General features: G+C 49.5%; 1 protein-coding gene across 1 annotated transcript; it reads right to left on the bottom strand.

Moving 5' to 3' along the window:
* Positions 1-1,591: 1,591 nt before the first annotated feature.
* RSL1D1 (ribosomal L1 domain containing 1) lies at positions 1,592-14,019 on the bottom strand. Its single transcript, XM_080830619.1, has 9 exons — positions 13,857-14,019; positions 12,981-13,120; positions 12,024-12,162; positions 10,097-10,245; positions 9,906-10,007; positions 6,806-6,899; positions 6,593-6,718; positions 4,002-4,313; positions 1,592-2,166 (listed from the first exon to the last, which is right to left on the bottom strand). The coding sequence occupies exons 1-9, from the start codon at positions 13,977-13,979 to the stop codon at positions 1,840-1,842; spliced, it is 1,512 nt and encodes a 503-aa protein (XP_080686745.1). The 5' UTR covers positions 13,980-14,019; the 3' UTR covers positions 1,592-1,839.
* Positions 14,020-14,989: the final 970 nt, after the last annotated feature.

The following is a 14,989-nucleotide window of genomic DNA, read 5'->3' as shown; positions in this document are numbered from 1 at the left end:
GATTAAGGCACCTGGGCGGCACAGTCACCGAAGTGTATGATTTATGGCTTTGGCTCAGGTTATGATCTCAGGGTTGCGGGATCGAGCTCCAGGTCAGGCTCCACGCTCACTGTGGAGTCTGCTTGAGATTCTCTCTCTCTCCCTCTGCCCCTCCCCCAGCTTGCACGCTCTCTAAACTCTTTCTAAAAAATAAATCATTAAAAAAAAACAAAACCCAAAAGATCAGCCACATACTCACCTCTTGAACCCAAGAGCGTGACTCACTGTAGCAGAGATTTCCCGCACTCCTCTCGGCCCCTGGGGAGACCACTGACCGCTCACAGCCTTGTCGGTCAGCTGGGATCGTGCCTGAGCCTTAGGAACCTAGCAGCAATGACTTGTGCCTTTTCCTCGTGATTCCGAATTTTCACCAATGCCCCATCTGTGGCTTTCCCTTGTCAAAAAAAAAAAAAAAAGCATCCTGCTTAGGAAGTTTAAGCAAGTCTGCTATTTCCACTGCAGAGAATCTGATTGAAACCCGAGGCACAGAGGACAAGGTAAATTGCTGCCTTATAATCAATCGATCGGGACCAAGCCGCAGACCAGAGAATCACTTGGTGTTGCAAAATCTTTATTTGGCTAGAGGTTGGGATGGAAACACCATACAGCTTCTCCCCCGCAAAATTACGTCCTGTAGAGAATGGACGAGCCTGACAACGTTGAGTTTCCCTCTTCAAAACAGCCCTTGAATCTCCATCTCTGAAGCCCGTCTGGCCACGTCCCCATGGCACCTCGTTTCTATGGAAAACCCATTGATGACGCTTGCCCTTGACAGTAAACGCACACTCGAGAGCCTATGAGGCCAGCGGAAATACAAATTCCGCATTTTAGAGACTTTTGTGATTTAAAAAGTAAATGTTACCATTACTTTATGGCACCAAAAAAGCAGGTGGTCTGGCTCCTGACTTGGAAGACCCCTGGAAGCTTGCCTTGTTTCTGAACCATGTGATCTTTCTGGAAAGCAGGCTTCACTGGCCATTAGGACGGTGCGTGCACGGCTTATAGACAGGGATGTGGACCCCCAATCAAATCCAGGGACAGGCTGAGCACCCCAAGAGTCACTTACTGCTTCAGAACACATCTACTGGACAGTCATGCAGAAGGTACACAGTGTACACGTGAGTAAATGCACGCAGGCAGGTGACGGGTCTGGAGGAAGATGGGCACGTATTTCTCGCCTCCGCCCACGGAACGCACACTGCCTCGGTGACCCACAGCCGGGGCGGACTGCCACCGAAACCGGTGATTTGGATCTCAAGGGTCCTTTCCAAAAACCCACCAAGACTCTCTCTGAAGTGCCACAGCCGAGTGTCGGCAGCGGGCCCATCCTGGGCGTGTGGACGAGCTTTGGGAGGGTTTGCACAGACGAGTGTAAAGAGCCTCAGAGAACAGATGGTGGAAAGCAGACGGGAAAGGATCCCATCGGAGGGGTTCCAGGAAAACCAACAAGGTGGGAAAGGCCGATACTCTGCTCAGAAGCCAATGGCATGCTGTAGTGACAACCAGAGAGCACTGTACTCCCCCTCTGTCCTATTAGCAAATGCACAGAAGACCAACTTAAAAAATGGATTTACTTCAAAACTACTGGTTCTCACGTGCACAAACGGATGTCAGAACTACTTGCGGAGGTTTTAAAAAAATATTGAAGTCTGGGCCTCAGTCCCGGAGAAGACTGCATGGTGTGGGGCTCAGGACCCTGGCATTTCTAAAAAGCTCTTCGGGGGGCACCTGGGTGGCTCAGTGGATTAAAAAGCTCTTCGGGGAATGTGGATGCTCCCTTCTGCCTGAGTCTCTGGATTTTTAGGTCGACTGGGGTACTTTGGGCTTTTTGGGCCACTGTTTGGGAGTGCGGGGAGCTTTTTTCGCAGATTTACTAGCAGTGGTGAAGAACTTGGCCCCCGGCTTTTTGGTCATCTGTCTTGGGTCTTTTTTCCCCAGCGAAGAGTTTTTTTCTTTCTCTGCGTCTTCTTTGACTCTTGGCTTCTTCCCCGAGCCACTGCCTGGGGTCTTGGGCTCCGCAGGCTTTGGGGTCTCCAAACCCGGAAAAGCCTTTCTCTTCTTCCCACGGGGTGTGCTGGGAGCAGGATTCTTTTTTGGAGACTTCTTTCCTGCGGCGTGTTTTTGCACCTAAGAAAAAGCAGAGTTAAGTCCAAGGGAAGACAAACCCTGAAAGTGTCCCTCTGAGAACTGACATCATCATGTCACTGTCATCTTTACCGCGTCACCCCTCAAAGGGATACTACGGTGTGATAAGACGAGGGATGGCTTTGCCTTTTGGCTCGCAGGCATTTTGAAAGGTAACTGTTTTTCCATCATTATGGATGGTAGCAAGGACCCTGGTGCTGCTCTCCCAGGTCCGGTCAACAGAGAACCATCTTTGCCTTTCGTAGAGACGCCGAGCAGCGCCCGCTGGGAGCACCACAGGGAGCCTGTGGCCCAATCCCGACTCTTCTCCATCTTCAGGTGTACATTCCTTGCCTGTGGGTGAGGACAGGAGGTCCCCAAACGGTCTGTGTAAAAACCACACGGGCTGCCTGTCAGGAAGCCCTGCTTCCCAAAGCAGACTGAGAGGCTCTTGGAGGGCAGCGTGTTCCGGGGGATCCTCCGGAGCCCAGATGACAGCTGCCGGACAGCACTCTAGTGACAGACGTGTCCAATATGGGAGGAAGTCAGAGAGGCAAAAACAGCCAGCAAAGCAAAAGTGTGCTTTTCAGTAAATATAAAATGGTAGGATTGTTATGGGAAATTTGAAAAACATAAGAAATACAAGAAATAAAATTCTCTGACAACTTCAGCACACCGTATTAACTACCTGTCGTTCACTACTTTCCCCCTAGAAGTGTGCATTCATTTAAAAGTCAAATGTTGGGGAACCTGGTGGGCTCAGTCGGTTGAGTGTCTGCCTTCAGCTGGGGTCATGGTGTCGTAGTCCTGGGATGGAACCCCATGTCGGGCTCCCTGCTCGGCGGGGACTCTGCTTCTCCCTCTACACCCCTCTACCCCCACTCTCTCTCTCAAATAAAAAATCTTAAAAACAAATGCATGAATGCCAAATGTTATGCCCTTTCCCTAGTTACTTCATTAGCATTCCCAAGGGCTCTGTATTCTCTTACTGAACATCATCTCAAATTACTTATAAAAACGACCAGAAAGGCCCATGAACGTCCTCCTCTGCGCCTCGCTGGCGAACGAGGAGGAGACTTCTGTATGCACGAACACACTTCTACGGCTCTAGCTACACACCAGCCAGTCAGCTATCCGCTCTTCCAATCTGCAACATGTTACGTCCTGTCCCGTGGAAACACACACAGTGGGCTTTCTCCGAAAACAATTACAATGCTCCTGGGTACATGGATCCTTTGTGTTAGCTTCGAGCAGACTTAAAAACTCAGGAGCACTCCGGGGACACCTGCACAAGGAGTACTTTCACCAACATGAAAATTCCAACATCCTGACAATTCTAAGGATTGCTGCTACTGGACAAAGAACCCAATCGGTCAAGGGCAGGGCTAGCCCTGGGAAGGTCACTCCCACCTCCTAAGGCCACGCCTCACACCAGGGACATGCAGGCTGCACCCGTGGTGAGAACAGCTGTCCGGGCTCTAAGCATCCCCTTTCTTCCTCCTCATGTTCAACAGACCTTTTCCTAGCTGGACGGACACTGAGAACAAGGAAAAACTATACCAAGGAATCCAAAAGTTAAAAAAATTCTGTTCCTTTAACCGATCCCGTGAAAGCCATGCAGTCGGATTTCCGGAGCCCGCGGGGGTGGGGTGCCGGAGAGGTTTCGGGAGCACACATGCAAGCCGCCCTGGCCCTGCTAAGTTTCCTAAGACTGATGACACGGAGGATCCAGGACTCTCTGTCACCAACAAAACCACTGCCCATGTTTCTGCCCTGGCCTGCTTGTTAAAACCACGGGCAGCGTTTCCTACAATTACAGTGAAAACCAATGTCAGTACCTCCGCATTTCCTTTGGCTGGTGTCTCCCCTATCGGCACCAGCACAGGGATCTCATCTTCGGATTCCTCCTGCCCCTTTGACTGAGCTTTCCCTCGACGGCCCTCTTTCTTCTCACGGGCTCCGGACCCCTCCTTCTGGGGGGCGGGCGCAGGGGCAGGGGCTGGTGCTGTAGTTCCACTAGTTTTGGGGTCCACGTCCTCCTCCTCTGGGCCCGACGGAGTCTTCCCAGCCTGTTTCATAAGCCTTTTGTTTTTCTTCTTCTCCTTCTGTTTTTCACGATACTCTTTTTGTTTTTGTTTTTTCTTTGCTTCCTACAAAAAAGAAACAAAAACCGTACACACCGAAGCCCAAGCATAACTTCAGTAAGGGACACACTCGTCGGCAAATAAATGGCAGAGACTCAGCACGTGCAGCTCTGATGCCCCCTACGCTTCTGCAAAGTGCCTCGATGTGTACCAACGCCGAGCAAACAAACCCCACGACCAGCACGTGAGCCTCAACTCCAGTTTGGCTGTAACTCGCAGCCAAGGATGCTCGCTCTGGGAATTACACGCTGGGACTCCGAACCCGGGTATGCGGCTGGAGATTCCATGAAAGCTGATCCTGTTCACGGGGGAGTTAAAATTATCCTCAATTGTAGAGTACTCTGATGTGATTTATGTCTCAATAAAACGGTTTCCCCAAACCCTCCACAACTGATCACTTTTTCCCCAACTTCAGGGTTTTGGCTTTAAGTGGAAACAGTAAAACGTTTCCACAGCAAGACGTCCGTTGTCCTAACCATAGAGTCCCGGTCAATAACATCTTTGACCGTGTCTGACCCATTTTAACCAGCAGTTCCAACATTTCCACCAAGTCCTCAAATGAATCAGACAAATGGCAAAAAAATTCATATTTCTTGCTTCTGGTAACAGCAGTCTGTTATTCTGGGTCATCTTCCCAATGAAAATAAGTAAAAAAGTAGGGTAGACTATATTTTTTAAAAAATTCTTTCGGGGGCGGGGGGGTGCCAGGGTGGCTCAGTGGGTTAAGCCTTTGCCATCGGTTCAGGTCATGATCTCAGGGTCCTGGGATCGAGCCCCGCATCGGGCTCTCTGCTCAGCAGGGAGTCTGCTTCCCCCGTTCTCTCTCTGCCTGCCTCTCTGCCTACTTGTGATCTCCGCCTGCCAAGTAAATAAATAAAATCTTAAAAAATAATAAAAATAAAATAAGGGCCCAAAGGGTAAGTAAGCCCAGAAGCAAATTCTGCCAAGAGTATTTGCTGATCCCTAAGTTTTATTTTAACAGGGGGTGGGGGGTGGATGGAGAGAAATCAAATTCCAGTGTCTACACTGGGGTGGGTTTCTAGGAGGAACCCCCTACAGTAAGCTGGGAGGCCTGTGAGTTACTCTCGGGGTAAGGAGGAAGAGGAAGCAAAGCTGTACAGAGTCCCTGCATGGTCGGGTCAGAATCCTTCAGGGGATCTCAAGCCCTGAAAAGCGATTTTAGGGAGCTCCAGGCCCAAGGCCCCGAGGTGCCCAATAGACGGAAACGGAAATCTTCTAGAGAAACAGCTCTATCCTACACCTCAAATTATTTCTACCAATCATGTTCCCAATATGATGGCCACGACAAAAGGACAAGAGGTCCACAAGGAGCCAGCAGGGACACAGAACCGGCTGTGACACCAGCACAGTGCTACTCCAACGATCAGACGATAAAACAGTAACACTGAACATGTTCCAGGAATTACAGGGAACTGGAGAACAATTTATGGGTAGTTAATAAGAAAGTAAAAGAAGTAAAGCCATTTTGAAAAAGAACAAAACACACAATTTCTACAAGTAAAAAGAAAAAAAAAAATAGTAAGACCCAAATTAAACCCCACTGAACCCAATTAACATGGCTAAAGAAAAGTATTAACAAACTAAGAGACTGATCTAACCAACAGCAAAAAAAAAAAAAAAAAAGAAAGAAAGAAAAAAAAAGAAATGTTCTCTGGTTTTTTGTTTTTTTTTTTTTGCACTAGCATCAAGAGCACTGAAAACATACAAACCCAAACTGAGAGGTTATCTGTGAGCCTAACACAATCGTCAATTTTGTCCATAAAAAAGTGCTTAAAAGGGCGCCTGGGTGGCTCAGTGGGTTGAAGCTTCTGCCTTTAGCTCAGGTCATGATCCCAGGGTCCTGGGATCAAGACCCACATCGGACTCTCTGCTCAGCAGGGAACCTGCTTCCTCCTCTCTCTCTCTGCCTGCCTCTCTGCCTACTTGTGATCTCTGTCTGTCAAGTAAATAAATAAAAATCTTAAAAAAAAAAAAAGTGCTTAATGAACTTCCGGTTTTCTTTTAGCTTCTCTTGCCTCTACACAGGCCCCCGCTGAGCCTACTCGGCCACTTAACTAACATACCAACAAACACAAGGTACCTGTACCTCGCTACGCTTTACTCACAGCCCCGCTAACGGAGCTCCTCTGTAGAGTGGGGACAACGCACGCAAAGCAGGACCGCTGGGCAGCCACCGATGGTCAGGCAGGAAGGGCATCTGCTCCTCTTCCTGGGCCACGTTTCTATCTGTGACGAAGCCCACCGGTATTTTAAATGCGACTCACCTTCTTCTTCTGACTGGGGGTGCATATGCCCTTGGCTTCATCCTGACAGCTGACAAATGAGGAAAAGATGGGCAGGGAAGCGGACCTCTCGGTTTTCACGTACAAGAGCTTCACGCTCTCCCACTTCTGCAACAGACAAGAAAGGTACGATCGGTGCGGGTCCCATTTCTTTGAAACGAGCAAGAGTCAAGGCATGCCCCCGTGGGACCGCACCTCTGGCAACTTTTGGGAAAGCCTCTTCGCCACGGTGATGATGTTATCGACAACGTGCTCAACCTCCATTCCAGTGTGGCCAACGCGGATAGTACTGAAATGTAATACGGCATTAGACAGGAAAGTTTTAAAAAATAATAGTGATCTGTGTTTCAAAATACAGCACAGGCAGGTAAGTGAGAAACATAAATACATGATCCTGAGAAAAAATATTAAAGGTAGAAGCGTTCAAGTCTTTACAGTTTCACTATTTCTGTTTTCACAGTTGTTTTATACAACTGATATTTTATTTAAATTCAATTAACATAGTGTATTATTAGTTCCAGAGGTAGAGGTCAGTGGTTCATCAGTCGTGTATAATGCCCGGTGCTCATCGCATCATGTGTCCTCCCTCATGCCCGTCACCTCGTTACCTCTTCCCTCACCCCCCTTCCCTCCAGCACACCTCAGTTTGTTTCCCGTGATAAAGAGTCTCTTATGGTTTGTCTCCCTCTCTGGTTTTGTCTTGTTTTATTTTTCCTTCCCTTCCTTACAATCCTGTTTTGTTTCTTAAATTCCACCTATCAGGGGCACCTGGTTCAGTGGGTTAAGCCTCTGCCTTCAGTTCAGGTCATGATCTCAGGGTCCTAGGATCGAGTCCCGCATCGGGCTCTCTGCTCAGCAGGGAGCCTGTTTCCCCCTCTCTCTCTGCCTGCCTCTCTGCCTACTTGTGATCTCTGTCAAATAAATAAATAAAATCTTAAAAAAAAAAAATTCCACCTATCAGTGAGATCATACGGTAACTTTTTCTGTGATTGACCTGTTTTGCTTAGTTTCATGTTATTTTTATTCTTTTTTAAAGATTTTATTTTTTTGTCAGAGAGAACACACATGAGCAAGTGGGAGCACCAAAGAAAGAGGGTGAAACAGATTCCCCACTGAGCAGGGAGCCCGACTCATGGTTTCATCCCAGGACCCAGCGATCATGACCTAAGCTGAAGGCAGACACGGAACCACCTGAGCCACCCAGGCATCCCAGGTTCAATATACTGTAAAGGGAAATTATCACCTTTTGTGTTCTAGCAATGCCCTGCTCCGGAAATACCGTGACTCGGTGATGGAGGAGCTGCCCTATGAGGCTTATCAGCCAATGAGCAGAGCTGGAGGAAGTTCTACCTTCGTTCTAGAACACAAGGGTCACACAGCTGGCCCTTGAGCTTTCCTGAGCGTCTGTTCTGGAAGGAAAGACCGCTAGGAGGGATGCTTGTGTCTTTACGGTCCCCTGTCCTGACCCAGCTGTCGTCGTCTAAGACCAACAGTTCTTGTCCCTGGTGTAACAGCGTCTTCGGGCCAAGGGCAAGGTGATCCCTTCAGCTGAAGCACGGTATACACAGAAGCCAAGTGGAAAGCTCTGCTACTGCTCAGCCACTGGGGCCCTCTTCCTGCCAGGCCCTGTCCTCCCTACCTCAGGAGCTGGAAGGCAAACTCATGGTCTGCTGGGAGTTGCACAATGAGGACGAGACAGGGCTGGTGCTGTCACCCCCCTCCAGCCAAAGACAGGGCTCTGCCCGCTACGGGCTCACTGCCAGCTGCAACCACATCCCCGGTCCCCCAGACGGGAAGAGACAAGAACTGAAGGAGAGAGGAGAGGGGGCAGGTGATGGGACGGGAGAGAGGGAAAAGAGAGAGAATGACGGGAGCCGGGAGGAGGGTGGGTGTGAAAGGAGAGCAAAGTACAGCTCAGGCGTCTGTACTGTCCGTCAGCTGCCCACAACTCTCTCGAAGGGAGAGAGACCGCTGCTCCTTCCTCTGCCTTCTTGGAGCCATCTCCCTCTCGCAGCTGCCCATCAATCCCAGGCCCCCAGGCCTCTGACCTGCCCGTGGACCACCTCCCAAGAGCCACGACTTTGATGTGTGCCTACAACCAGAGTCGGGCCCAGGCCTGACTACCAACTCTTCTCAGCCATTTCACTATACCCAGTTAAGGGATCGCCACCTGCAGACAGAAGACAAGGCCAGAACTTCCCCGGGGAAGCAGAGTCTAGACATCCCTGCGGTCCCATTTTACCATGGGCCCTGCCCTGGGCACACACAGGCTCCTGGGGTATCTGGAGGAGGGGCCCCAGTGCCCCCCAGCGCTGCCCTCCTGGCAGCTGCCCAACCCCACACCACAGATGCCCCAGCCAGGAGGTAATTTATCAAAATGATTCTGAACATGTTTAAAAATCCCCTCCTTCTGCTCATCTGCCGAGCGCTCAAACTTAACCGGCCCCTCAGCCTAATAAAAAAGGTGGAACCACATTCTCTGTCTACCCGGGGAGCCACACGACCCCAAAAGGTCTCTCCTGATCCCAGAGGCCGCGTGTGGGGCTTCTACCCAGCTCGCCATTCTGATTCAGAAGAAATCACTGTGATAACAAAGAGACACCAGACAGCAGATGAGGCAGGACGGATGACAAATTCACTGAACAAGAAGTCAAATCAAGACTCAGGGGTCTCGCCCCTGTAACGGGTAATATAATCCCGGGCAACATGAGAGCCCAGAACCACTGACGTTCCCTACGTGTTAATTTTGTCCTCCTTGTTTTCCACAATGCCTACAGGTGCCACCAGCCGCACATGCCTATTTCAGTTTACATTAAGTGAAATCAAGTAAAATTAGAAATTCAGCTCTTTGGCCACGGCAGCCACGTACAGCTCATGACTCCTTTTTTTTTTTTTTTTGAAGATTTAATTTATTTATTTATTTGACAGAGATCACAAGTAGGCAGAAAAGAGAGGAGGAAGCAGGCTCTCCGCTGAGCAGAGAGCCCAATGTAGGGCTCTATCCCAGGACCCTGAGACCATAACCTGAGCCAAAGGCAGAGGCTTTAATCCACTGAGCCACCCACGCATCCCGTGCTCATGACTCTTATACAGATCCCAGATACAGACCACTTCCATCACTGTGGAAAGTTCTATGGGACGGCGCTTTTCTAGGGAACCAAGTACTTCTTAGGGATACACCTTACTTTTAATAGAAGGATCTGGTTTCATTAACACGATCTTGTTAAAAAAAAAAAAAGTTTATGTAATTATTATCAAATGGATAGAAGACGAGACACTGATAGCTTTGACCTACCTGCAGGAACCACTTTTAGAGATGTTTAAGACCGTCCCACCTATGCATTCATTGATCTCCCTGGATAAATTCTTGGACAGAAGGTTTACAGGTACCGGAACTCTGTAAGAACACACAGGCGCTTGGAGCAGAATGTATACACATCTGCGAAGTTCACACTGTTCAAACCCCGTTACTGATAAGAAACCTACTTCTTTCTGTGGTAGAAATGTCTCCCCAGGTGGGATGGCAAGAGACGCCGGATTCTTGCGTCGGTAAGGAAGAAGTCAAAACTGCCCAGGAGGCGGAGCTTGGCTTCATAAGCTTTATACTCCTTTTTTAAAGTTCGGAGGGGGATAATCTAAAAAAAACACAAGGAAGAGGAAAAACACAATAAGTTAAGAACTTGAACAAGGGGCGCCTGGGTGGCTCAGTGGGTTGAGGCCTCCACCTTCTGCTCGGGTCATGATCCCAGAGTCCTGGGATGGAGCCCCGCGTCAGGCTCTCTGCTCAGCAGGGAGCCTGCTTCCCTTCCTCTCTCTCTGCCTGCCTCTCTGCCTACTTGTGATCTCTGTCAAATAAATTAAAAAAAAAAAAAAAAAGGAACTTGAACAAGAAGAAGAAATACTGAAGCAATAACTTGTGTCCGGATCTTAAAATGTGCCAGGGCCACAGTTTAGGGAACACGGGGAGAGCGCCAAGCATGGGCCAGGCACTGTGTTAACCACTGGGGACACAGAGACTGATGAGCTGGGATGGCCACATAACGAAAGGACACCAACAACTACAAACCACAAAGGGAGGCGCCAAGTCACAGGCAAACCCAAAAACGTTCTGAAAGTGTTGACCGTGACCTAACGGAACGATCTTCTGGAAACTCTTCAAGAACAAAAGTTAAGGACGGGGCACCTCGGCGGCAGTTAGTTAAGCATCTGCCTTCAGCTCAGGTCATGATTCCGGGGTCCTCGGATCCAGCCCGATGTTGGGCTCCCTGCTCAGTGGGGAGTCTGTTTCTCCCTCGCCCTCTCCCCTGGCTTATGCTCTCTCAAATAAATAAATGAAATCTCAAAAAAAAAAAAAAAGTTACTGATATACACATTAGCTTTTAGGTCAAAACAAACAAACAAACAAAACCTTAACAGTTCATCTATCATAGAAAAGATAGAACATAACTTACTGAAGCCAATGAAAATTATAAAGAAAAAATGAGATTAAAAATTAAATTCCTAAGACTATACTTTCAGGGATCATTTCTATAGTTTGTTACTAGAGAAGTTTCTCTGAATCTGTACGTGGATGGAACTAGAGGGTATCATGCTTAGCGAAATAAGTCAATCGGAGAAAGACAACTATCATATAATCTCTTTGATATGAGGAAGTGGAGATGCAAGGCGGGGGGGGGTTGGGGGGAGGTAGGAAAAGAAAAAACGAAAAGATGGGATTGGGAGGGAGACAAACCATAAAAGACTCAATCTCAAGAAACAGACTGAGGGTTGCGGGGGGGAGGGGGGACGGGAGAGGGTGGTGGGGGGAAATGGACATTGGGGAGGGTATGGGCTATGATGAGTGCTGTGAAATGTGTAAACCTAGTGATTCACAGACCTGTACCCCTGGGGATAAAAATACATTATATGTTTATTAAAATAAAAAAATTAAAAAAAAATTAAATTCCTGGGGCGCCTGGGTGGCTCGGTGGGTTAAGCCTCTGCCATCGGCTCAGGTCATGATCTCAGGGTCCTGGGATCGAGCCCCGCATCGGGCTCTCTGCTCAGCAGGGAACCTGCTTCCCCGTTCTCTCTCTGCCTGCCTCTCTGCCTACTTCTGATCTCTGTCTGTCAAATAAATAAATAAAAAATCTTAAGAAAAAAAAAATTGAATTCCTAGGGGCGCCTGGCTGGCTCAGTCGGTGAAGCACATGACTCTTGATCTCAGGGTCCTGAGTTTAAGCCCAACGGTGGGCGGAGAGATTATGCACAAAATAAAATTTTTAAAATGAATGAATGAATGACTAAATAAATAAAAATAAAATCTCTAGAACAGAAATACTACGTTAGGAGGTAGTGTAGGAATGTATGACTTATCACTTCAAGGACTGACTCAGATCTTCTAATCGTCCTGAAAATATTAACCACTCCTGACCTGAGAAATGGTTTTAATCCCATGCTTGTTCAAAAGCTTCTTGTAAAACCGTTCCGTCTTTTCAGGAGTTAAGTTGGGTTCATCCTTGGTAAGTAAACAAATATCTGTTAAATCTGATCGAATACTGTGAGGCAAGGACCTGCAAAATACAGAGATGGAACAGAGAAAGCAAGCGTTATAACAGACAAAATGTTTCTATTCCACAGAACACACAATAAATTCAGTCATTCCAACAAACTACGTTCATGCTATTTAAGCAAATACTCTACCAAGAACATTTAAAAATATATCTAGTCTTCAATGGTACGGAGAAGAGATTTAAGATGCAAATAAACCATCACAAATACCCAGAGTCTAAAATATCAATTAGGGGTGCCTCGGTGGCTCAGTCGGTTACGGGTCCAACTTGATTTTGGCGCAGGTCAGGATCTCAGGGTTATGAGATCGACCCCCGCACTGGGCTCCACTCCGGGTGTGGAATCTGCTTAAGATTCTTTCTCTCCCTCTTCCCAGGGCCCTCCCCCACCAAACAAAGTATCAATTACTATGTGGTATATAAGGAGACTTAAAACATAATGAAACCACCCAAGGTAGTACACATGGGGTTATTATTATTAAAGATTTTATTTACTTATTTGACAGAGATAGAGATCACAAGTAGGCAGAGAGGCAGGCAGAGGTGAGGGGGGGAGCAGGTTCCCTGCTGAGCAGGGAGCCAGATGCGGGGCTCGATCCCAGGACCCTGAGATCATGACTTGAGCCGAGAAGACAGAGGCTTAATCCACTGAGCCACCCAGGCGCCCCCGTGTTTTTTTTTTTTTTTAAAGGCACAATTACGTATTTCAACTCATAATTTGAGTTTGCAAAATTTCCACCAGAAACAAAAGGGCGACTGTTACAGCTCTACAGAATGACCGAGCAGATAACAAGGGCAAAAGTAGAAAAATCAGAACTTACAATCTGACCCTCAGTTCTTTACTTGGAATCTTCCACAATACCACCATTAAAAAGAAATTTTCGTTCTCATTCAAAAGCAATCCGTTCGCGTTTTTCCTGGACTTGGAATGTGCCAACAGGGCTTCCACTGCCTTTCTAACCTGCAAAGAGGAGATATGCAAATAAATTAAATCTCACTCTAATTTAGCATTTGCTCCCTCCTCTCGCCTTTTTTCCTTTTTTTTTTTTTCCCTCCTCAAATTCTATTTGAATAGGCAACTCCACAACCCTCTGTATTAGGATCCTACCATCTGGGATCAGACTCCATCAGAAACGACCGAAGTATCCGCTCACAACCCACCTGCCAAAGAGAGCCTCTCCCACGTGAAGGCATCGCGCCAGGTGGGAACGTGCTTCCCGCGGCCTCGATGATTGAGGCAGCGATCCCGGGAAAAGCGCAACACGCCCTAACCAGCACCCACTGGGCGCTTGCCAAGTGTCAGGCCCCTGGCTACAGCTCTTCACGGGCCTTGCCTCCTCTGATCCCGGGGAGGCGCCGAAGCCAGCCGAGGCCCGCTTAGACCCGAGGTCACTGAGGCTTGCAGAATTAGGCGACCCGGCCAAGTCAACGGGTAAAGAAGCAGAGCCAGGTGCGTCTCACCCCGGAACCCCAGGATGCATCTGCACTCTACCTGGGGGACCAGGCCGCAGGGCTGGGGGTCGGCAGGCGCCTCCCCGCGCGCAGGAAGGAAGGGGCAGGCTGAGCGCAGCGCGACCCAGCGACTCTCCCCAAACTCCGGGGGCGCCCGCGGGGACGCGATTCCGCACCGGCACCCCGCGCCTTACAAGCCCCCAGCCACCCCGCTTCCGAGCCCCCCGCCCCAAAGGGCCGCTCACCTGTCCTTTGTCCAGCTGCTCCACGGAGGCCGGGGTCGCTGGAGCGGAGTCCGAGGCTGCGGTTGAGGATGAGGTTGCGGTGGTAGCGGAACCCTCCATTTCGCTCGCACCTCGTGCAGCCATTCGCGCGGTACCTGGGTCTGGCACCCCGTGCGCACGCGCGAGCTCCGGCCCGTAGCCGGAAGTTGGGGGGCGGGACCGGCCTCTCGCGTCACGTCCGGGGGCGCGGGGTCCAGACCCCGGAAGTCACAGCTGCGGAGTTTTGGCGGCTCGAGTAAACCGAGCTAGCGGGGCGCCTCGGGTCCCAGCGTCTGGCGTGAGGCGCGGGAGCCTCCTGGTGACTCCTGGCTCTCACTCTGCGCGGAGGGAATCGAGCGAGCGCCTGGATGCGGGGGAGGGGTGCGGGGAGAGCGCGAGGCCTGGCCTGCCACCCGCCGCCGCCCCTTCGAGGCCGGGGGCGCGGGTCTCTCCTGGGCCTCGGGTCTCTGGGCGAAGCGTGCCGGGCTGGAATAATCCGAGGCCGGAAAAGGTAGAAGCCCCTCCCACCCCGCGTCCCCCGAGGTCGCCGCGGCCACCTGCTGTCCTGGAGCCTTCCAGGGATGTTCCAGGCACGTTTAGGAAATACATACTTTTTCCTCCTTATGGATGCGTGCGTTTAAACTTACTCTTTCCTTTTTGAGATTTTACGTACTTATTTGATAGAGAGCACAAGCAGGGGGAGTGGCAGGGAGAGCAGGCAGAAGGGGAAGCAGGCTCCTCGCCAGCGGAAAGCCCAAGACCCTGGGATCACGATCTGAGCGGAAGGCAGATGCTTAACCGGCTGAGCCTCCCAGGCGGCCATTAATTATCTTTTTTGGAAAGCAAATACTAGTCTAGTGTACCCACTGTTCTGTACGTTGTCTTTTCCTCCGGATGCATGTATCTTGGAGATTGTCCACGTCGGTACCTAGTGCTCTGCCCCATCTTTAAAAACTGTCTTCTATCATGTAGGTGAACTGTTTATTTAGGAGCATTTTGATGGACATACAAGATGATTCTAGTCTTTTTGCAACTAGCTGTGGACATTTTTGAGAGCTGAAAGAATGGGAGTAGGGGGCTTTCCATGTCTGTTGTTTTCCCAAAATGCTCCTTCC

Source organism: Martes martes (genome assembly GCF_963455335.1).
Source record: "Martes martes genome assembly, chromosome: 18".
Classification (NCBI taxonomy): domain Eukaryota; kingdom Metazoa; phylum Chordata; class Mammalia; order Carnivora; family Mustelidae; genus Martes; species Martes martes.
This window is presented reverse-complemented; position numbering and strand designations above follow the sequence as displayed.

What these genes read in the sequence shown, in the direction of transcription:
- RSL1D1 (XM_080830619.1), bottom strand. Translation starts at nt 13,979, where the DNA reads ATGGCTGCACGAGGTGCGAGCGAAATGGAGGGTTCCGCTACCACCGCA. An exon ending in TCTAAAAGTGGTTCCTGCAG is followed by an intron (nt 6,900 to 9,905) that starts GTAGGTCAAAGC and finishes ATTACATTTCAG; the next exon opens with TACTATCCGCGTTGGCCACA. An exon ending in CAGCCAAAGGAAATGCGGAG is followed by an intron (nt 2,167 to 4,001) that starts GTACTGACATTG and finishes GCTTTTTCTTAG; the next exon opens with GTGCAAAAACACGCCGCAGG.